The sequence below is a fragment of the Chiloscyllium plagiosum genome, unplaced genomic scaffold, assembly GCF_037043375.1.
Source record: "Chiloscyllium plagiosum isolate Xiang-an unplaced genomic scaffold, Cpla_swu_hap1 HiC_scaffold_22, whole genome shotgun sequence".
In the NCBI taxonomy this organism is placed as follows: domain Eukaryota; kingdom Metazoa; phylum Chordata; class Chondrichthyes; order Orectolobiformes; family Hemiscylliidae; genus Chiloscyllium; species Chiloscyllium plagiosum.
The window spans coordinates 50800013-50823464 of record NW_028270160.1 but is presented as its reverse complement, the minus strand read 5'-3'; the positions used below and the strand labels follow the sequence as shown (position 1 = coordinate 50823464).

The 23452-nt window shown below is 40.7% G+C and overlaps 1 protein-coding gene and 2 long non-coding RNA genes across 10 annotated transcripts in view; 1 reads left to right on the top strand and 2 right to left on the bottom strand.

Annotated features, from left to right (window-relative positions):
- a1cf (apobec1 complementation factor) overlaps positions 1-17900 on the top strand; it is a 41396-nt gene extending 23496 nt beyond the window's left edge. For 2 of the 8 annotated variants that reach the window (XM_043712378.2, XM_043712376.2), the window contains exons 6-12: positions 66-230; positions 2146-2243; positions 2337-2607; positions 4926-5119; positions 5219-5355; positions 12477-12607; positions 16387-17900. In XM_043712378.2, the coding sequence (XP_043568313.1) occupies positions 66-230; positions 2146-2243; positions 2337-2607; positions 4926-5119; positions 5219-5355; positions 12477-12607; positions 16387-16538 (1148 nt within the window). In that variant the 3' untranslated portion in view covers positions 16539-17900. Of the gene's footprint in view, positions 1-65; positions 231-2145; positions 2244-2336; positions 2608-4901; positions 5120-5218; positions 5356-12476; positions 12608-16314 lie in introns of all 8 variants that reach the window. The other 6 variants (XM_043712375.2, XM_043712374.2, XM_043712372.2 and 3 more) reach the window with 4 other exon arrangements.
- On the bottom strand, positions 7125-12544 carry LOC148145990 (uncharacterized). The gene is made up of 2 exons (XR_015760957.1): positions 12411-12544; positions 7125-9212 (listed from the first exon to the last, which is right to left on the bottom strand). It is a non-coding gene; the product is annotated as an uncharacterized LOC148145990 (long non-coding RNA).
- LOC148145989 (uncharacterized) lies at positions 13265-15959 on the bottom strand. The gene is made up of 3 exons (XR_015760955.1): positions 15822-15959; positions 15576-15683; positions 13265-14108 (listed from the first exon to the last, which is right to left on the bottom strand). It is a non-coding gene; the product is annotated as an uncharacterized LOC148145989 (long non-coding RNA).
- Positions 17901-23452: the final 5552 nt, after the last annotated feature.

Genomic DNA, 23452 nt, shown 5'->3' with positions numbered 1-23452 from the left:
TGCCTCTGAATGTACAACTTAATGAAGAAACTTGTTACTGACAAGTTGCTGTCTTTCCAATTCAGGAAGGATTCAATTATGGGGGCACCCAATAGCAGTGGACTGGGCTGAACCAGAGGTTGAAGTTGATGAAGAAACAATGTCATCGGTTAAAATTTTATATGTACGTAATCTTATGCTTCCAACCAGTGAAGAAGCAATTGAGAAAGAATTTAATAGCATCAAACCAGGTAAGATCAGTATAAGCCAAACATGCAGATTGTGTGAATTAGAACGAATTTGGACTCATTCCAAAATTCTAGAATTTTCCGTTCAGTTTGTAAAATGACTGAATTAAATTCGATGCAGCAACCTTTATTCACTATTATCAATTTAGCAGAAGCTTATATTTAATAATATTTAAAATTGAAAAATCTAGAATCTTTGATAATCTAAATTCTCAAATTTTTTAGTCATTGTAATATAATGACTGGAGGAACATGGAAATAGGGTTCAATCCTTTCAGCTCCTTGTGATTGTTCCATCCATCCATTAGCTCATAGCCAATCTGGTTCATAACACCATCTATCTGCCTTTGTTCCATCATCCTTAATATTATGCCTAACCAATCTCAATCAATCTCAACCTTGATATTTTCAATTGGCGTCTCCTCAACAGCTCACTGGAGACAGAGTACAAAATTGCCACTAGGAGAAAGTGAGGACCGCTGATGCTGGATTTCAGAGTCAGCAGGTGTGGTACTGGAAGGGCTTATGCCCGAAAGATCGATTGCCCTGCTTCTCGTAGGCTGCCTGACCTGCTTTCCCAGTGCCATGCCTTTCAACAAAATTTCCACTACGCATTTGTGTTCAAAGATGAGCTTTCAGATATTACTCCTGAACAATCTTGCTATAATTTTAAGATTCTTTCCCCTTATTCTAAATTTACCCACTAGAGAAAAGCTTATATTTTTTAAAAATTCACTTGTGGGACGTGGGTGTTGTTGGCTGGCCAGCGTTTTTATTGCCTACCCCTTTCACCAGCTTTGACCATCTTAGACACCCTAATTCAATCACCCCTTAATCTCCTGTGTTCGGTGATTAGCTTCTGCAGCAACTTGTCCAGCCTCCTGCAGTAACACCTTCCGACCATGCAGTCGCAAGAGGGCGATGGTTGCAAGGACATAGAAGCTCCATTCCCTGTAAGTTCACCTCTCAGTCACACGATAGCCTGCCTTGGAGCTACTTTGGCATTCATTCACTGACACTGGGTCAAAATCCTGGAACCCTCTCCTGAACAGGAAGTAGCTATACCAGCTACGATGTAGTTCCTGAAGAGATGGCACATCACACCTTGACAGTGGTGGGCAATAAGTGCTGGCCTTGACAATGATGACCACAAACCAATATTGAAGAAAAGAAATTAAAGGGGATGTCTATGCAACAGGTCCTCATGGTTTAACACTTTCTGCCTCAGGATCATTCTGGGAGACTGCAATGCACCCATTCACACCATTCCAGTCCTCCTGAGGTGTATGCACAGAGCTGAGTAAGATGCTAGTAAGATCTAATGAGTGCTGTTTACATCTGGAACTTCTACCCCTCTGTATTAGCCAGAGCCCTCCAGAGATAAAGATAAATATTCCTTTAGCCTTTTTTTATAAAAAAGGTCATATTCAGAATTAATTTACCTTGATGTGACCCGGGAGATTGCATGGCTGCTGACTGGGGCTGATATTGTGGGTCCAAAATGCGCAGTCATGTTGCTTAGTTACAACATGACTGAGCAGGGCAAACTGCACAGAGCAGATGGAAGACAGACTTTTGCTGTTCGTTCCTTTCAGTTATTTGTATTAATGGTTGAGAGATAATTTTTTTTGTTTTCCACATTTGTTTGATCGTCAAGTGATTTTAAGTAGCAGTGTTTTAAATTGCTGTGAATGTATCCTCAAGCAGAACATTGTTATGGATTTGCTAACATTGCACAATTTAGCAGGTTCACGTTTTCTCCAATATATATTGTGCTCAGAACAGGAAGGCAATTTGATACCATTGCATTTGTGGCAGAATTGATTAAACGCAAATGATCAGAGAATTTAATGATGACTAGGCGGATGATGTGGGTATTTCAGTGTTCATGAACTTGGATCAAATGTGTTGCTTTCAGGCACAGTTGAAAGAGTCAAGAAAATCCGAGATTATGCATTTGTTCATTTTGTCACCCGAGAAGATGCAATTAACGCCATGCACAGGATGAATGGAAAGGTATTATTGGAATTTCTAATAACCGAGGCAAACCACGAGTAATGCACTGGAAGATATTGATGATAATTCATAATTTCTGTGTACTCTCTGAAGGTGTTGGATGGCTCTCCAATTGAAGTCACTCTGGCAAAGCCTGTGGATAAGGACAGTTATGTGCGTTACACCCGAGGGACAGGAGGCCGGGGGGCATTGCTGCAAGGAGAATATACCTACACTTTAGGACAGGTATACGATCCTGCAGCTGCCTACCTTGGGGCTCCTGTTTTCTATGCACCCCAGGCCTACACTGCTATTCCCCATCTGCGGTTCCCAAACAAGGGGCATCTCAGTGCAAGGGGGATGATACGGGCTCCCTCAGTGAGAGGTAATTCCATCTTTCTGCAATAACAACAGTACTACAAAGTATTGATTTGTCAGAAGCTGGTGCCTTGATAAGTCACTAATCGCTTTGAAAACAGGCATCTGAATGCAATCTTAAAATCAGTGAAATAAACTGGGTTTAAGGATTGGTGAAAGAGCTTGAAGATTCTGATTAGGATGTAACATTAGTCTTACAGACCGGAGGCACTATTGCTATTTCCTATTGATCAAGAGCAAAGCAGAAGGAACGCATAAATATTTCCAGTTCTGTTATTCAGAAAGTTCAAGCTCTAACAAAAGTCATTCTAACAATCAATCGATGCAATGGATGTTCAGGAAAATTTAACACACCAAATGGTAACATTGCTGAGATAAATGTCTCAATTAACATCTTAACTCTTGGTCCACAATACTAAATCCTTTTAGTCGTTGATAGACTGGTGTAGAAAGGACTGTCATCAGAATGGTTAGTAGAAATGTAGGACTTACAACTGAGGTTGGAAATGGGTGAAGAATAAAGAGTACACATTGGTTTGGTGATATCATTATTGGTAAAATGCCTTTAGGCTGTAAATATTGAGGATAAGGTCTTCATATACAGGATGATGACATATTCAGTAAACTTCAGTTCATGTCTACAAGCTTGAACACCCCCAGTAGTTACAGAGACACTGCTGTGTCAGCAGGCTGTCTCGATTGCCCCTGTACAGTGCAGCACTGTGGCCACATTTTGTTTTTAAACTTTAAACATTCTTCAGAAGGAACCTTTATCCTGGGGTCCCCTCTCGTTCTCCAACCTGCGTCAGCAGTATCCACCTGTCATGGTTGAGCTGACAATCCCACTCGTGGTGGAGAGTTTTCTATTGGGCACATGAACCCTGGGAGCCTACCCACAGCCCTTACTTTGACAGGACTCCCAGAATCAACCAATTAATTGTCTGCCACCTCCAAAATGTACCTTGTGGTCTCACTGCTGGCATTTGTGGGATCCCGACCTGCATCTTAACCAACAGCATGATCAGGCTTGGGAATAGAATCCAGCCGACTGGGAGTGTGTGACCATAGGACTACATTCTTCAAATAACACAATTCATTTGTCAACCAGTCGGTATTCAACCATTCCATTCATAAAGAAAATAAACATTTGAATTGCAATAATTTTCCAATTTTATGTTCAATTAGGAGGCAGCTCTCTTAACTTATCTGCACCAGGAGCAATAATTTCTTCTGTCATATTTCAATTATGGGATGTACTTCTGTGTTAGAAAGGACAATGATGCAAAGGGAAGTGAGTGAGTGGTGTCTGCAAAAGGTTCAGTTGTTGCAGTAAAATTGCTTGAAGCATTTTAATTTTTACAGCTACTTACCTTTGATGTGCAAACCTACCAATCTTGCTTTAAAAGTAAAAGATCACATGAATGTGATCCTGACTTGCAACAATATAGTTTGAATTATTTGCACATCACCAAAACAATAGAGAGTGGAACAATTTGCCATTTGGATAATCAACACAGCTTTTACATACCATGCCTTTTAGTCAAAAAAAGCTTTTTTCCTTGTTACGTATCTTAGTACATTCTGCTAAAATAATTGTAGTGTCTTCCTAAGGAACCAGCTTGACAAATGACTGTAAAGTTAAAGGAAAGGTTCTGTGGTTAAATGTTCAAAGCATGTCAAACTTGGGGTTCAGATGGTTTTCAATCAATAATTATAGCTGTTTGATTTCCTTATTCATAACTTAAAAATTAAAATCAGATCTCCATGAAGGGTTACAAATTCAATCAAAAGGTCTCTTATTTTGAATTGAAATGTTTGGCCACTAAGCATTTTGTATTCAATACAAAAATAACAAAACAGAATCAGTTTTAATCCACGCATGTTTAAAATAATGCTCAACCTCAAACATAAGGAATATTTTAAAAGATGAGCTCAACAGAAATGAATTGGCAATATTTCTTGCACAGAGTCTATGTGCCAAAACTTCCTCCCGAGGCATAAAAAACAGGCCTCGGGATATTTTCCCCAACACTTTTTGTTCATTAATTTGCAAGGTACGGTTGATAAGTTCATCTTAGAACCTCTTCCATGGACTACAATCAAGCAAGATGTTTTTACCAATGTCATGCCTTGTTAAGTTTCATATCACTACATGATTCACCAAAGTTTGCGGTATCCATTTCTTTAGTCATGACTATCATCTTTCAACAAGCTTGATGATTGAGGTTTAGCCTTTTCATTTAAAAACGAGAATCAAATTGATTTCTGGTGATTCAGTTTGATGCCTTCTTGCATTCCTAGAAATTTACATGAATGTACCTGTAGGGGCTGCAGGAGTTAGAGGGCTAGGAGGACGAGGTTATTTGGCTTATACGGGTGTTGGGCGTGGTTATGCAGGTTACCACGTGAAGGCAGACAGAAGGCAAGAGGAGAAACTTTACGACCTCTTGCCTGGAATGGAGCTCACTCCAACCAACCCAGTGACCCTGAAACCACAAGGAATAAAGCACCCATCTCAGGTACGAACATCAATGAATTCATCCAAAAGGTTTCCAAACGTTGCCAATGTTGTTTGGTGAAACTAACAAGGAGACAAAATAAATTGTGTCTTAATGCAGGTCTTAGAAGATATATGCCAAAAAAACAGCTGGGGACAGCCTGTTTACCAACTTCACTCAGCAATTGGACCTGACCAGCGACAACTCTTTGTATATAAGATCACTATTCCTGCTCTTGCTAATCAGTATGCAAACATGTACGTAATAGCATTTAATTTTGCAATATATTTTTACAGCTTACGTTTCAAGTAAAAAGCAAGTGAGTTGATATAATTGGGGGGATCTGAATGTAACTTTATTGTAAAGTGGGGAAAATGCTTCATGGGTTTTTAACAGTAAGAGCATAATAGCAGGATAATCTCTTTTTGCTGACACTGGTTGAGGGATAAGTATTGGCCAGGGCACTGTGAGGTTCCCCTGTTCATTACACAACAGTGCAATGGGATCTTTCACGTCAGAGTTGGTGTCTCTGATGGTCCAGTGTTTCAGTCTAGATAGTGTGCTCTTATTCTCTGCCATGGGATTTAAACTCACAGCCTTTCAATTCATGGATGAGGAGTTAGCCCCTAAATCATAGCTGATGCCATGGTTGCTTCAAGTACAAAGTTTCATATAGCTCCATATTGCAGGCAGTGCAACTCCAGGGCAGTGCTGGATGCCATTTGCAAGTTCTCCAGGAAGTCAATTGTACTATTCAAAATTTACGACTAGAACTCTACACTTCAGTAACTCCCCTACTTGACACCACCCCCATCCAAATAGAAGAGCTCGTTGCTCGGCACGGAGCACAGAAGTATGTTAGATAGAAATGTGTGAGGAGAAAGTGAGGACTGCAGATGCTGGAGATCAGAGCTGAAAATGTGTTGCTGGAAAAGCGCAGCAGGTCAGACAGCATCCAAGGAGCAGGAGAATCGACGTTTCGGGCATGAGCCCTTCTCCTGAAGAAGGGCTCATGCCCGAAACGTCGATTCTCCTGCTCCTTGGATGCTGCCTGACCTGCTGCGCTTTTCCATCAACACATTTTCAGATAGAAATGTGTGCCATGCCCATCACCCATCCACCCCCATTGAAATTTTACCACTGGCAAGATAGGTACTGGGCAACCCACCTGCCCTTAAGCCCATTGATTATTCTAGTGGACAATATATAGCCATTTAGGGCCTGCATCCACTACCATTGGAATTTTATTGCTACTGGGTATCCCCAAGTTACATATTGATGCAGTCAGGTACATCCTGGTGGTTTGACAGAGCTCCCACAAAGCCTCCCCCCACCCCCCACCCCCCACCAATTCAGGCTGCCTGGGCCTTTGGAGAGCCTTCCTTTTCCTCCTAGAATGGGCGGTCGCTATTTGACCAACGCACCTCCCTCTCGCAACCTTCCATTCACAGCCTACAATCCCTCCCTTGCTTGGACTGCTCCTGCTGAGCATAACCACCACTGTACCGACACATTAACATGCTTCTCCAGCCTCCATAGCAACTCCAGGTCAGGGAAAGTGTCTACGGTTCTATTAGTGGCCACCGGAGGCATTACAGAGTCTGACAAGCTGGCTACTCTCTGATTGGCCACTTAGGGGTGATACAGCTATCTTCAAGGTGGCAGAAAGTGTGACCCTAAAAATCTGATGACTGTAAAAGCCCATCACAGATTCCATTTTCTGTGGAAGTGGATTCAGTGCTGCTGTGGTAAATCCCAACGTATACTTCTGATCATATGAATAGAATGTTCCCTTAGCTGTTCCTTAAATAACGAGATGCTTTTTCCTTAAAATAAACATGTCCTGAATATTGTTCTGAAGAAGTCATACAAGACTCAAAAAATTACCTCTCTTTCTCTCTCCACAGATGCTGTCAGACCTGCTGAGTTTCTCCAGCACTCTGTGTCTGTGTTTTGTATTGTGCATGAGGTACAATGATTTCAATCTGAATTGCAATGTTCTTTCTTGATGCAGTTAAATTGAAGATCGTTTTACACAGTATTATTTATTTCATTGTTTTTACATGTGGGCACGACAGAACAGCTGTTCCTGACAAACGTGCTGACAAAAATTCTTTGGTTTTCAAGTCAAATCATTTTTAAAAATTTCAAAACTAACGACAGCTTGCATAAAACACTTAACAGAACAAACACAATTAAGTCCTCAGCTCCCAACACACTGTAGCTTCACTGCTGCCACCTTCACATAAAAGCTGGGAGTGCAAGGTAAATCTTAATCATTTTTAAAGGAATAGCTCAGTAGAAGAAATGATGCAGAAGGAAGATTTAATTTTAGTATTTTCATCCTTTATGAATTTTCAAGCATCGCTTAGAAGCTGCTTTGAATTTTCTCAAGTCATTTCCATTAATCCACAATCAACTGGCACTTTAAAATAGCACTTGAGGTAATGCACCAATTTCAAACTAACAGATTAGCAGATGTTCCCTTTCTGCTTTCCTAACCTAATAGATATCTGGATTTATATGTGAGAAACAGAGAGATCAGTACTATAACTTAAATATATTAAAGTAATTTCATTTTCTACAGAAAGTTTCTAACCAGTACTACAGCTACATGAATAAATGTAATCTGGAAATTACAGTCTTTAAGTGTATAACAAGCTTTTTGTGGGATGTGGGTGTTGCTGGCTGGCCAGCATTTATTCCCCATCACTAGTTGTCCTTGAGAAGATGGTAGTGAGCTGCCTCCACCTGTTTGTGGAGTCCAGCCACAATCCCATTAGGGAGAGAACTCCAGGATTTTGACCTAGCGATAATGAAGGAGTGGTGATATATTTCCAAGTCAGGATGGTAAGTGAATTGGAATGGAACTTGTAGGGGGCGGTGTTCCCATATATCTGCTGCTGTTCTCCTTCTAGATGGAAGTGATCATGGGTTTGGAAGGTGCTGTCTAAGGATCTTTAGTGAATTTCTGCATCTTGTAGATAGTACACACTGTTGCTACTGAGCATTGGTGGTGGAGGGAGTAGATGCTTGTAAGTGTAATGCCAATCAAGTGGGCTTTTTTGTCCTGGATGGTGTCAAGTTTCATGAGTGTTGTTGGGGCTACATTCATCCAGATAAGTGGGAGTATTCCATCACACTCTGACTTGTGCCTTGTAGATGGTGAACAGGCTTTGGAGAGTCAGGACGTGTGTTACTTGCCACAGTATACTTAGCATCTGACATGCTTTTGTAGCTAATGTGTTTAGGTCATGAGTCCAGTTGAGTTTCTGGTCACTGATAACCCCCAGGATGCTGATAATGGCGTATCACCCTGATGGTGACACTGTTGAATATCAAGGGGCTCACAAAATGCTTCCTATTGATTCTGTTCACAAGCAAGAAGATGTTTATCTACTATTGTATCTCTGTGCAGCAAAGCAAGGCAGGGAAAAGGCTAGATATTGTTCAAGATTGTGGTCTGAACGCTGGAAAACAAAAAAAAACAGTATTTAACAACTATCAGATCCTTAAGAAGTCATCACAGGAAGCTAATTTTCTGAAATGAAAGGCTCCAGTAAACAGCAGCTTCTTGTCTTCAGAATTCTTAAGTTGGTGATTTTACAGTTAGACTTATAAATAAAACAAAAGAAGATTTATGAAGAGAAGGTCAGCAACTCATATAGTGAGATTTAGTTCTGTGGTGAAAGAAACACATTGATTTATTTCTTGTGGCATTTAATGACAAAGACAGTGTCAGTGAAAAATACTTGATATATTTGAAGTTTCCTCTGTCCATCATGTACTTTAGTAGGAAACATTCTCTCTCAGTTGAAGTTAGTGAATTGTAATAACATGTGGACTCCACAGAATTTGTAGTCAGTGCAACAAGCTGGCAAAGTAGACAAACCGAGGCATTCCTGGAAGGTGGATGAGGGAACTGGATGGATATGCATTAGGAGAGTTTCTGCATCACTTCCAGAAAGCGATAGATACAAGAGAAACTCCCCCAAATCAATGGACTGAAAGATGCTTTGGATACTGTGTTAAAGAGGTTCCAATTGACATTCTTCTAACTTTCCTGTTCCTTGAGAACGCTCATGCCAGAGAAATGAGATTCCTGTCTTGAATCCTTGTTAGGAGTGGGAAAAAAAATCAAAAGCATATTTAAAAAAAACAGAAGCAGGGTAGGCTGTTCAGCCAATCTAGCACCCACCCCCAGAGTCCCACAGTCACTTAAGCTAATCACTTTCTAGATACCTGCAAAAACTATTGTTTTCACATTTGTCACCAATTTTCAAAGTTAACATTCTCACTTTTTATTAGCTGTTTAGTCATCTGTTGCTGGTTCTAAAAGTAATACCTAGTTCTCTGGTGAATCATTAGATTTTGCTGCTGTGTGTGCCTTAGGCTTTGATTGGATGCTCACCTTCATGGCCTTCTCATTGAGTCCTTCTTTTGGACCAGAGATGATGTTGTTGTTGAGCGCTGCTTATATGTCTGCTGCTGCTTATCTACCGACCCTTCCCTCAGTCTATTTCCCAGCCCCGCTTTAGGCAACTCTTCCTTCATACTTCTGTAACTGAATCATAGAATCCCCACAGTGCAGAAAGAGGCCATTTGGCCCATCGAGTGCGCCAACCCTCTGCAGAGCAACCCACCCCTGGAACCTATTCCCGTAACCCCACATTGACCTTAGTTAATCTCAGAACATTGGTTTGAGATCCAAATTGCTCTCCCTCAAATTGAATTCAAAATTCTACCAGATCACTACCTTCTTAGAGGATTCCTAACTATTAGATCTCTTATTAATTCTTTCTCATTACATTATTACTGGATCTAAAATAGCCTGTTTTGCAGCAGATTCTGCAAGATGCTGCTCTAAGAAACAATCCCTGATACGTTCTACAAATTTGCCTTCCATATAACATTTGCCCTTCTTGTTCATCCAGTTAATATAGAGATTAAAATAACCTAAGAGAGTTGTCATGCCCTTCTCAGTTTTCATTACTTCCCGATTTATACTTTATCCTGCAGTGAGGCAACTCTTTAGGGATCTATAGATGAGTCTCACCCATGACTTCTTTCCCTTGCTATTCCTTATTTCCACCCAAACTGATTAGACATCACAATCCATCAACCAATATCACTACTCACCAATGCACGGATACCATACTTTATTAACAAAGCTACCACACCTCCTTGTCCTTTTTGCCTCTCCTTCTGGAATATTGCATACCCTTTACTATTGAGATCTCAGTTACCCTGCAACCATGTCTCCATATTAGCAATGAAGTCATATTAATTTGTCTCTATTTGTGCCATCAATTCAATCTTTCTTGTTACAAATGCTGCGTGCATTCAAATAGCTTTAAACTTTGACTTGTTAACCATTATTACTTACTCACATTGTAAATTCTGCTGCACCCTCCTGCTCCTTCCTATCACTACCCTGCATCTCTGCTATTTCATTACTCCTGATGTTTTAAACTTCCCTTCAATTAAACCCTCCCCTGTTACTCACTAATTAGTTTAAAGCCCTATCTACAAACCTCGTTACATAATTCAGCAGGTTCAAATAAAGCTCATCCTAATGGAACAGTGCTCTTCCTCACCAGTACTGGTGTGAGTGCTCCATAAACTGGAAGCCATTACTCCCACATCGAGCTTTGAGCCATGCATTTACCACTATGATCTCTTTTACATTACATCAATTTGCATGTGGCTCAGGTAGTAATCCACAAGTGATCACGTTTATTGTTCTGCTATTTAATTCAGTCCTGAGCTACTCAATCTCTCAGCAGCACCTCTTTCCTGGTCTTACTTAAGCTAAATTCTAGATCCCAATACCTACTTCACTTAAAGTCTTACACTGCTGACCCATGGAGCAAATCTGAAGGAATTAATCTAAGGGATATGACTGTCTCCTAAAACTGAGTGTCCAGGTAACCCCTCTCCTCCCCCCGATGTATCACGGTGTTTACAACTCGACTCCAGCTCAAATCTTAGCCAACTTCTCACTCAGGCAGCCAGCACTTCCTGCCAATATGGTCACAGTGGATCACACCATTGTCCAGCAACTCCCACATACTACAGCTGCAACTCATTGACTGTCAAAATATTTCAAATGTATTTAATTAATTAATTTGGATGCTAAAAGTGAACTTCCTAACTTTACTCTTCAGATGTGGTAATATCTCTCTATTTAAGCTATTTCGCCAATTAAGAAGACATTGAAGAAATACCCAACAACTATCTGTTTTTCTGTGACATCACTGTTCAGCTCTGGGAGGTAGATGCAGGTCAAAGGTGCTCTTTGCCACCATTTTATACCTTTTGTCGCTGCTTTTCTCATCCTGATCTATTCTCCCAGTCTGCTTCATAGTGATACTGACTTGCCACACAAAAGCAGAAATTGCTGGAAAAGCTCAGCAGTCTGGCAGCATCTGTGGAGAAAAATCAGAGTTAACATTTCCAGTAACCCTGGAACTTTTCCTGCAAATTCTGTTTTTGATTCTAATTCACAGCATCCGCAGTTCTTTTGGTTTTAACAAAATATGCTGAAGGCCTTGGTAATTAATGCACTCTCGTGTCAAACACAAGAATGTTTTGAACTATTAAGTACATGTGGAGAATCACAAAATTATACATTTTACCCACACATGGCCAATTAGTCACCTGAAGGCTTTGAATGTTTGCAAAGAATCCCCTGCAACATTCAGTCCAACAACTAAGAAAATACAAAATCTCCTGTCATTCATCCTAAGACTGATCTCAGAGTTATCTCAGCAGTCCAATAGAGGAGACAAAGAGTTATGAATAGATTGGGGGGTATTAGGATAAAAAGACATGGAATTAGATTTTCATCATTAAGGCAGAAGCTTGAATTGGGATATTTCCTAACTTGGCAGATCCATCTCCATGAAAATGGATCCTATGTGCACTGTTTCCATCTGGGAAGGCAGAGTTGGGATCAATTTGGCTCCATCAATCCTGAAACCTGTTTGGATATTGCTATGCAGAAAGACAAGTGCAGAGACAGACTGGTTAGATGGCTGACATCATTTCTCCAGACTAAATTCCAGTTGTATCAAAGGCTGTTAGACCCTTTAGCCCTCAGCCCTCACTGACCAGACGTCCCCATCTCCATTATTGACTTGTCCCAATGACCCCTTGTGCGTTTTATTCTCCATCTTCATCCTCTAAGCTCATTCACCCAGCATGCACCACAGAACCATGTACCGATAGTGGCAAGTCTTGAAATGTACTTAAAAAATAACACTAATTCAAACATGTACATCTCTATGACTCTACTTATTTTCTCAGTCACCTTGCTGTAATGGATCGTATTGGATGATCATACTAAGAAGTGAGCAGAATACTTTCTTTCTTGCAGCCAACCATTCACGCCACCCAAACTGTGTACATCTGTGGAAGAAGCAAAAAGTTATGCAGCAGAGCATGTCCTTCAGATCCTAGGACTTCAGAGTGAAGGTACGGAGCCTCCCGCAGCTGCAGCTTTCACAGGTATGTGAAGGTCTATACTGACAGCAACTATTGCAAATTGGAGCAATGTGAGAAGAACCATTTTATTCATGTATCATTTATAACTCCATTTTGATGTCCTGAGGATAATATGTCTTGTGTTCATAAAGACAAAAGGTTTCAGGTTTAGCGAGTAGAACCATGTTGTCTCTTGAGTTCTGAAATGGATAAAGAGCAATTTCCCTGTAAGTCACGCCATGCCTTAACTGCGAAGGATATTTACTGGCCCAAATCTATAAGAAATAGGAGCAAGAATGAGCCAAACAGGCCCACAAATATCTTATTTATTATCATCTTGGCTGATGTGATCACAGTCTTACCTTCACCTTCCTGCCTGTTCCCTCCGTCGTCCTATGCCATATCTTTGTAAATCAAAAATCTATCTCACCCAACATTGACTATATTCAATGAGCCAACCTCAAGTACTTTACTGAAGGAGAAAATTCCAAGACCTGATGACTTTCAGAGAGAAGAAATGACCTCTCATCTCCATTTAAAATGGGAGGGCCATTATTTTGAAACAGTGTGCCCTTCCGATTCCCCTACAAAAGTCTCCCCAAATCTTATATGCTTCAATAAGATCAGTTCTGTTTTCTAAACTGAGTATAGAGCCAACCTATTCAACCTTTGCTCATGATGAACCTCTCAGCTAGGAATCAATGTTCTCTGAACTACCCCCAATTCATAAGTATGTCCCTCCTTATGTAAGGAGAGCAAAACTGCACTTTGATTGCAGTTTCACCAATACGCTCCACAGCTGCAGTAAATCTTCCCTACTTTTATACTTCATCCTATTTGCATTAAAGACTAATATTTCATTTGTATTCCTAGTTACTTATTGTACCTGGACGGTAATTTTAGTGATTCGTGTACAGGCAGATCCTCCAGAGTGTAGCATTCTGCAGTCACTCTCCATTTAAATAATACTTTCCTATTCCTCCTACTAAAATGGAGACTCTTTCGTTTGCTCAGATTGTGTTCCTAGTAAGTTGATCCAACACTAAATACATGAAAACACTGTCTTAAATTGGAAACGTTAAATTAAAATAATCACTTTGTTATTATCTCAGACCTTAAGCAAACCTTCATTAATCTCAGTTTAAAATCTATCCGAGGTAATGTGGCTGAGCAAGCTAAAGCACTTAGTTAAGGCTCCAGCTTCTCAGGTGGTAGGAGTTTGAATCCTCCTGCTGCCAATGTACCTCAGTGGCTTGATTGGATAAACAAGTGGAAATACTGATGAAATTGGCAGGATTTTATGTTATCTTGAGGAACAAGGGTTATGAACCTACCTTTGGCCCAGAAGCTCTGTGTTCAAGTCCCTTGCCCCGAAGGTGTTGACAGCATGTCTGAACAGAGTCTGGACAGCTGAGGAACCTGGGTACTCACGCACCAGAAACCTCTTATGGAGCCTGATATCCACTGGAAATGTTCAGTACGGCTTTTGAAGTGCTGTTACAATTTCCGTTCCGATGAACAGCAGCTAATCAGTATGGAGAAAATGTGGTTTAAGGAATGAAAATAAAATGCAAACATGCTGCCACTTTTTAAAATAGACTGACATTACCCATCCTGAACCAGACCAAGCGTAGTTCTTCTTAATACATTGAATTTAATTGCATATACCTCTAGTTCCTGCTGGACTCTATATCTTTAAGCCAAGAGCCTGAGAAAGCCCTTTAATAGTGTGCAGTACACATCAAGATTAAATGAAACATTGGGACTACAACAAGTTCCTAAAAAAGAAATGAACTGTTCCTGGCAGCAAGGTTTGTGTTCATGAACCTACTGCAGCTGCCTTATGAAGAGAGCAGGCAGATGCAACTGCATGTTGGGGTGAGGTGAAAAAGACATTTACAAGTAGAGATACGTCATATTTACAAATTCAGTTTAACTAAACTCCCTGAAAGCTGAAACAATTGTAATCATCCTTATCTTAGCTCCTTTCAGCACATTTACTTTCGTTCTCCTATCCAAACATACTTAACTATTGTGGTCGAGAGTGTGTTGCTGGAAAAGCACAGCAGGTCAGGCAGCATCCGAGGAGCGGGAGAATCGATGTTGGGCATACACCCTTCATCGGAAATGAGGACTTGGGGGTGCATTGAGAGAACTTCTCACTGAGATCTTTGTAGAGAGAGGAGGAGAACTTCCTCAAGGTAGGCATCCTTGGAAGGGGCTTCGCAGTAAGGTTGAAATCAATTAGGAGACAGTGAGGTCTGTAGATGTTGGAGATCAGAGTCGAGAGTGTGGTGCTGGAAAAGCACAGCAGGTCAGGAGCAGGAGAATCGACGTTTCGGGCATAAGCCCTTCATCAGGTATCTTAAATATTGGCAGAGTATCTGCTTGAGGTTGTTTATCTCTCCCAGGAGTCCTATGGCAGTTAGAACAATATTACTAATAACCTGGGACTATGTAACTACCTGCAGCATTATTCTGATAACACTTTATGATGTCTCTGCTGAAAAATACGGAGTCCAGCAGGAACCAGAGGTGTTTGCAATCAAATTCAACGTTAATTCGAATGTATTATGAGGAGCTGTGCTTGGCTTGTTTCAGATTGGGTAATGTCTGTCTAGAATAACAGAAGAGAGTGATTCAGAGGGAAAAAAAAATGAAGTACAAGGTTAGTATTTTCAAACACAAAATGCCAGAAACAGTGAGAGCGTCTGTCGAGAGAGGAAAGCTGTGTTAATATTTCAGGTCAATGGTAGGTCATTTTTAACTCTGTTTAGCTGTTTATGCGTGCAGTCTGATGTATTGAGTATTTCCAATACATGCTGTTTTTACATTGAATTTCTAGCATCCATTGTATTTGCTTTTGTGTTTACATTTACAAGCTCTTCGAACTTGTCAAAAGGAACATTTTTCCCAATTGAGAAATGAGACTGGCAATCATTAGATAAACTTGACTTGTAGGTTATTATTAAATGGGGACATTGTACTCTACTTTGAAAATACGAGCTGTTGTGAGGCATTCGGCCTGGATTCAAGGGCCTCCATGTATCTCAAGAGCACCCAGTCAGGATCGCATATGCTCAGCAATTATCTCCAGGACCTAGAAAATAACAGGTTGCAATTAACAATTACATTCAAAAGCGCACATGCCTAATGATTGAATTTGATGCTTAAAGAAAGGGGAGCTGGCCTGAATGAAATATAGAAGCAATTTGCAAAAGGTGTGACAAGCACTTACCCTGGGTGACTGCTGTCAATCTGTCTCACAAAGATGGGACAAACATGTTTCCAGTGAGCAGTAAGAATCGGATCTCTGTAAATAAAGCATTTTGCAATGAGCAAACCTGAGAAGAGCACTTTGACATAAATTACGCTGTCAGAGTACCTGCTGGCAGAAGGGAACTGAGTTTGCTGAGAGATCTTGTCAAGAAAATCACTGACCCATGACGTTTTGACTAATGTGCGGCAGAGAAGTGCAAAGTTCATTGCTGCCTGCATGTACTTGGCAAGTCCCTCCACACCGGGCCACAGAGCTGATTATTAACAATTGGATCAGAAATGCTGGAAAGTCAGGTTTTGTTGTGTAGTAGTGTGATCAGTTCTTAGCTCACTAAATCAAAAACCAACAATAATTCAAAAAGAAAATCTTCACTGCACCGAAAATTTCATTTACTATCTCCAACTTGTAACCGAGTACCCAGGGTAATGGTTTGCTTTGCATCTTCTTTCAGGCAGACCTCTGTCTATGCCTGTCTCGTACTTGGCTTCATCCACTGATCTCCCATTCCCATGTTATGCTACAGGCTACACATTAGCAGGAGCAGCAGCCACTGTGGCAGCAACACAACTGAAACAAGCAGTTGCCCTTGGCCAGGACTTAGCCACATATGCCACGTACGAAGGTTATCCCACATTCGCAGTGCCAACGCGTGGTGACACCTATGGAGCTTTCTGAGAAGACTTGGACAATGATGCACAGCCCTGCTAACACACATTAAGAGCAACAATGGGAACGATGATTAAAATGAATAGTCAAATATAGATATAGATTAATAGAATGTGATTATTCTTAATGATATGATTCCAATAACCGTGTAGACAATTTGAATAAAAGCTAGAATGTAATTAGGTTGCAAGTCTAATCAGCTTGTACACAAAGATATCTATCTATCTATATATATGAATATATATACATACATTAAGGATGTATCTTAAGTTAAGAGAACTTTTAAGACAAAAGTAAGAAAGCTATATAGCCCTTTAATATTTTTATATTTCTCAGGTATAATTTGGCCTTCATGTTTACATAGTAATTCATATTTGTGCCATACAGGATACTCAGTTATTAGAGGACTATTAAAGTGTTCACGTGAGGTGTGTGCAGCTACTTTAGGTATGCATTACTAAAAAGCATCCATTTTGCATCATCTGCATTTAATGATAATGTTCATGTTTACTCAATTTCAACATATTATTGGGGTTGCCTTGTCCCAAATATGAATCCCTACCATAGCCTAGTAGATGGCCCCTGCATAACAGGATTTTATTCCTAATATTTCCATGACCAAATATAAAACAAACCATGTCTTACAGGTGATGTGAGTAGGGATGTTTGAAAAGAAGTTCTAACCTACAGCTGCTATATTCCAATAACCAAGTACAGTAGCATGTGAAGTTAAGGTTTTGTTCAGTGTTTAGCAACCGTTTTAATGATTCCCTTTCTCCAATTTTCGGCTGAGTCTTTAGTTTAAAATGGAACAAAACTATGCTTTATTGTATTGTGCCAAAAAAAGGCATTGACATTATATTTGAATTTTGTAAGGTATTCAGGAAGATGCCAAAGCCACAGACAGTGATAACAGTATTAAAACATGCGCCTGGGAGCGTTTAGAACCTATTTTTGTACCAGTCGTCATAATATCAATGTTTGTACAGAATTTAACATTTTCTCTCAGATATTGAAATGTTCTTTAAAGAAAATTATCAATCATTCACTTAAAAAAAAACTGTTATCGGGGAAAATTGCTGACTAATAAAACCTAAAAATAAATTGGCACGACAGAATCATGGGAAATCTATCCGTTTATTTGTGTAATTGTTGCGTTTTAAAACAAGGAATATTGTGAAGCCATAGCATGTTTCATTGGATTATAATTTCTCTTGGTCCAGTTACCAACAGAGATGGTGAAAAACATCCATCTCGATCTTTCATCAGTAATGACAATCTTTCAGAATGTACTCAATAAGTGTGATATGAATAATTAATGCTGTTTACTTCATTTCCAACTCTGTTTCCAATAAATGTTTCACAAAACTACCCTTTGCTTTGATGCCCTTTCAATCACGTGAGCAGCTTGTAAAAGCTATGGAAGTTGGTAACATTATCTCTTGATAACATTTCTATGTCAGACCTTCATGGACTCTAAAGATGTACACCCATGAACTAGATAACACTTGACTGAGAGAAATTTTGCCGTGTTGAAGGACTTTTCAATGAGATGTTACACCAAAGCCTCATATTCACTCTTAGGAGAACATAAGGAATCCCATGGTACCATTTTGAAGAGAAAAGGAAGGTTTTGAGGTGGCTTTTGAAAATCATAGATCCCTACAGTGTAGAAACAGGCCCTTTGGCCCAACAAGTCCACACCGACCCTCTGAAGAGTAACCCACCCAGACCTATTCCCCCTCCCCTATTTTTACCCCTGACTAATACACCAAACCTACACATCCCTGAACACTATGAGAAATTTAGCATAGCCAATTCACCTAACCTACACATCTTTGGACAGTGACAGGAAATCGGAGCACCTGAAGGAAACCCAAGCAGACATGGGGAGAATGTGCAAACTCCACACAGACAGGCTGGAATAGAACTCGGATCCCTGGCGCTGTGAGGCAGCAGTGCTAACTGCTGAGCCACCATGCCAGCCAATGAGTTTTAAAGTATCAAAGTGGATGGGTTCAGAGATGGGTAGTAACAAGATAGCTGAAGGTTCTGCCAATAATGCAGAAGAGAAAGAGGCCAGTGAAACCAAGTAGTCTCTAATGTATTTGCCAATTTTTTTGCCTTACTAAAACCATACTATCTTCGCTACTGGAAGGAAATTTTACACAAACTGGTTGCCCAATTTTCCACATTACAATAGGGATTGCACTTCAAGAAATATTTTCTTGGCTTTACAGCACTGTTGAATATCCTGAAGACCTGAAAGACACTATAGAAATGCAAGCCAAAAACTATAAGAATTGTGGATGCCAGAAATCAAAACAAAAACAGAAATTGCGAATAAAACTCAGCAGGTCTGGCAGCATCTGCAGAGAGAAATCAGGGTTAACATTTTGTTGGTATAAATTTAATTTTTATGCAGAAGATGGGATGGGAGTGGGGGGGGGGGGGGGGGGGTAGGGAGTTGGGGAAGAGTAAACAGTAAGTGGAGATAATCCCCAAAGAGAAAGAAAGCAGTTGGACAGAAGGAGGAGGAGTTGAAGTTCAATTTGGGAGGAAGAATAGCTGCTAATGAGGGTTATTAGTGGCTGACAATGGGTTGTGTGTGGTAGCAACCTATGTGTTAACAAAGACTGGGATGTGGGGGCTGGGGTAAGGATATGGGCTCAAACCCTAAAACTGCTGAGCTCAATACTGAGTATGAAAGGCTGTAGAGTTCCCAAGGGGAAAAGGTGCTGTTCTTCCAGCCTACACTCAGCTTTGCTGGAGCACTGCAGCAAGCCTGAGACAGAGATGTTAGCCAGCTATTGTAAGTCTTTATTTACAGCCTCAAAAGCCAAGTCACATGATCTGCTGGTTTGATTCATTCTTCTTTCATGTGCTTCCTCTACTCCTGCCTTAATGGCAGAACCTTCATCCACCTTGTCACTACTATCCATAAGCTGAAACTTTATTGCTGGAACAGCACAGCAGGTCAGGCAGCATCTAGGGAACAGAAGATTCGACGTTTCGGGCACATGCCCTTCTTCCTGAAGAAGGGCATGTGCCCGAAACGTCGAATCTTCTGTTCCGTAGATGCTGCCTGACCTGCTGTGCTGTTCCAGCAATAAAGTTTCAGCTTTGATCTCCAGCGTCTGCAGACCTCACTTTCTCCACTACTATCCATAACCCAATCATCTTGGTACTGTCCAATCCATCCCCAAAAGCCACCGCAAAACCTCTCCTTTTACTATATCTGTTGTCTAATGCATGTTCCTGCTTCTTAGGCATTCATTTCTCTTCTTTAGAACAATTTGAAAAATCAAAGGCCATGAGTATGTGCAATTTTCTTAATTCACTCACTAGTTCTCTCTGTTGAACTGATGCTATGATGACTTCCAATAATTGGTGCAAATCGCAATGGTGGACAGGGGAAGTAAAAGTTTTTTTTTAAAAAAACTCATATTTGTTCTCGGATATACAAACTAAAGACAGATAAATGAAAGAATTATGTTGGAACACACTAGCTGGTTTCCTTCGAAATCTATGAAGACTCTCTGAACATGACTGGAGAAGCTCAGGACTTGCAAAATGGCGGGAAAACCTAAAGCATTTGACTAAATAAGGATAGGTCTGAATGAATTAGAAAATAAGCTGATCTCAGTATTTTAAAAAGTGAGATTTATGTTTTGCCTGAATTTTGTTTCTTCTTCAACCCTATGCGTTATTCTCCGCTTTCTCATGCTTACTAACTAATAGAATCACTCTTTCATTGACTCAAGAAAGACTTCTTATAAAACATGAATTAATTTGATTTGGAAGGAAGGTAGCCAAAAGGATCCTTTCTAATTGACCTTGTTCTGACCAGGTGAGAGGGTGGCCTAGTAACAAAGAGATTCAGTTCCTCTCTCCTTGCCCAGAAGCTGAACTATTTTGGGTGTCCCATTTGGATTCTTATCAAATTGCGGGACTTCACCCAAGGATTGGTCATAAACAATGTAGTTCGCCACCGTCTTCTAGTGCAAGCCATGTATATTTTGTTTAATTCCTCCCATTCCTGCTCAATTCCTGCTTTGGCCAATATACATCCTGTGATAATTCACACACAGGAACATTTTTTACTGCACAAGTCAAGCTGCCTTGGCAAATTATTCCCATTGTTTTTGTTTAGTCGTTGTGGTCAGTTTACTCTCACAGGTGAACCGAGCGCTAGAGCAAGTCCTTGTGGGTATAACAGTATTTCTTCACATCATGGACACATTCTGAAAGTTCAGTATGATGCAATTTAACCTGAATATTCCCCAGCTTTAGCTGCACGTGCTTAACAAGATCAGAAAAGTCTAATTTTAGATGTCCCAAACTTGCTGACCTTTTTGTTTTCCTGATATAAAATAAATCTCCTGTCATCTCTAAATAGGAGTTGGGAGAAGATCAAGAAACAAATCCATAAGCTTTGATATTCCATAGAAGGCTTCTTTACAGCGTGTCTAATTTAATCTATTTTACTGAGATAGCTTCACTTCCTAACCACCGACGAGTGATGATTATGTGCAGACACTTATCGAATGTTCCTTAATTCCAGATGACATCTACTCAAGGCTGAAGATTTCTGCCCTAGGTCGTCATGTGACAATAGGGGTTCATTTTCAACCCACCATTTTGTCAACACATGGGACCGGGATGTCCCTTGGAATGCAAAATCAGCTTGTCTTCCTTCTAGATATGGGCAAATGGGACTAGATTTATTTTCAATGGCTGGTTGGCATGGATGACATGGATGGTTGGACTAAAAGATCTGTTTCCATGTTGTACAGCTTTATGACTCCATGTACAGCAGATGATTGCTCTCTGGCGTAATCTAGAACACCAGGTCACAGTTTAAAGGGTGCCAGATTTAAAACAGTAATGAGGAGGAATTACTCCACTCAAAGGAGCATGTATCTATGGAAATCACTACCTCATAGTACAGTGCATGCTGGGACATTGAGTTTGCTTTGGAGGAGGTAGTCAGATTTTTAATTAGTAATAAGAGGGTTAAAGGAAATAGGCAGGAAAGTGGAATTGAGACTAATATAAGATCAGCATCAACTGATGGAGCAGGCAAAGTGTGATGCAGCTTGATGGACAGGTTGAATGACTGGTAGCAGTCTCCTTCCAGTTATGAATGTCAATGCTGTGTGCTTCAAAAGGAACTTCACGATGAGTTTGAAATGTTTTCTTTGTCCTCTCTTGGAACATTAGCCATCTGAGATTTGGAAACCAGGACCTGGTGGAGATGCTTTTAGACTATTTGAACACAGTGTCAATCCGTCAAAATTGATTTTGTAGGAATTTTGCTTGAATGCTTGTGGCGAAGGCTTTAGGAAGGACATTAGCACTTGTTCAGCTGTCCTCTCATTGAAACCAGGGGAAGTTGCTAAAGCATTGTTGATTAAAGTTGTCTTGCATTTTTTGTGTTTCTTAATACATAATGCAGTGCATTAATGTCACGGTGACAACTGTTCTGTACAGTAGCACTGTGGTTGATTTATCAATTTATCAGCTGTTTCATCAATGACCTTCCCTCCAACATAAGTTCAGAAGTGGGGATGTTCACCAAAGATTGTACAATGTTCAGCACCATTCAGGACTCCTCAGATATTGAAGAAGTAATGTCCAAAAGCACCAAGATTGGGACAATATCCAGTCTTGGGCTGACAATGGTCACATAAATTCCAGGCTATGACCATCACCAATAAGAGACAATCTAACCCACACTCCTTAAAATTCAATGATGTTATCATCCCTGAATTCCTGCATGATGGCTCAGTGGTTAGCACTGCTGCCTCACAGTGCCAGAGACCCGGGTTCAATTCCCACTTCGGGCAACTGTCTGTGTGGAGTTTGCACATTCTCCCCATGTCTGCGTGGGTTTCCTCCGGGTGCTCCAGTTTCCTCCCACAATCCAAAGATGTGCAGGTCAGGTGAATTGGCCATGTTAAATTGCCCATAGTGTTAGGTGAAGGGGTAAATGTAGGGAAATGGGTCTAGGTGGGTTGCTCTTTGGAGGGTCGGTGTGGTCCTGTTGGGCCGAAGGGCCAGTTTCCACACTGTAAGTAATCTAATCTATATCCTGGGGGTTACGATGATCTTATTGAATGGTGGAACAGACTCGATGGGTCAAGTGGCTTACTTCTGCTCTTCTTGCTCATAGTCATATGGTTGATTCATGCCATTGTCCAGTTGGTTTCAGAGATTTGTAATGACAGTTATTTGATGCATACAGTCATCCACTGTTTGCCCACAAAGGTTTACATTCTATCCTCCCCTGTCAGCCACCAAGTACCCCCATTCTCTACCTAAGTTATCATTTCACTATTCAGGCTGCCCCTACGACCCCCTATCCCACACCATTTCTGCTGAGCTCCATTTGCCACCAGAACCTCTTCCTTTCGTAAAGCAAACTAAACTAAATTAAATGACATAAGTGGATCAAGGTGGCTCTTTCTGAAAATCGGCAATTGTTTCAGAATTAGAATCCTTACTGTGCGGAAATAGGCCCTCGGCCCAACAGTCTACACCAACCCTCCGAAGAGTATCCCACCCAGACCCATTCCCTTACATTTGCTCCAGACTCATGCACCTAACCTCTGCACACTATGGCCAATTTAATATGGCCAATTCACCTAAACTGCACATCTTTGGATTGTGGGAAGGAACCAGAGCACCTGGAGGAAACCCACAGAGACATGGGAAGAATGTGCAAACTCCACACAGACAGTTGCCCAAGGTTGGAATTGAACCCGGGTCCCTGGTGCTGTAAGGCAGCAGTGCTAGCCACTGTGCCATCCCAAGGACATGTACATCATTACACTCTTAATACCAGATTTTCATTAAATTCAAATTCCACCATCTGCCATGGTAGGAATTGAACCTTGGTCCCAGAACATTACCTGGGTGTC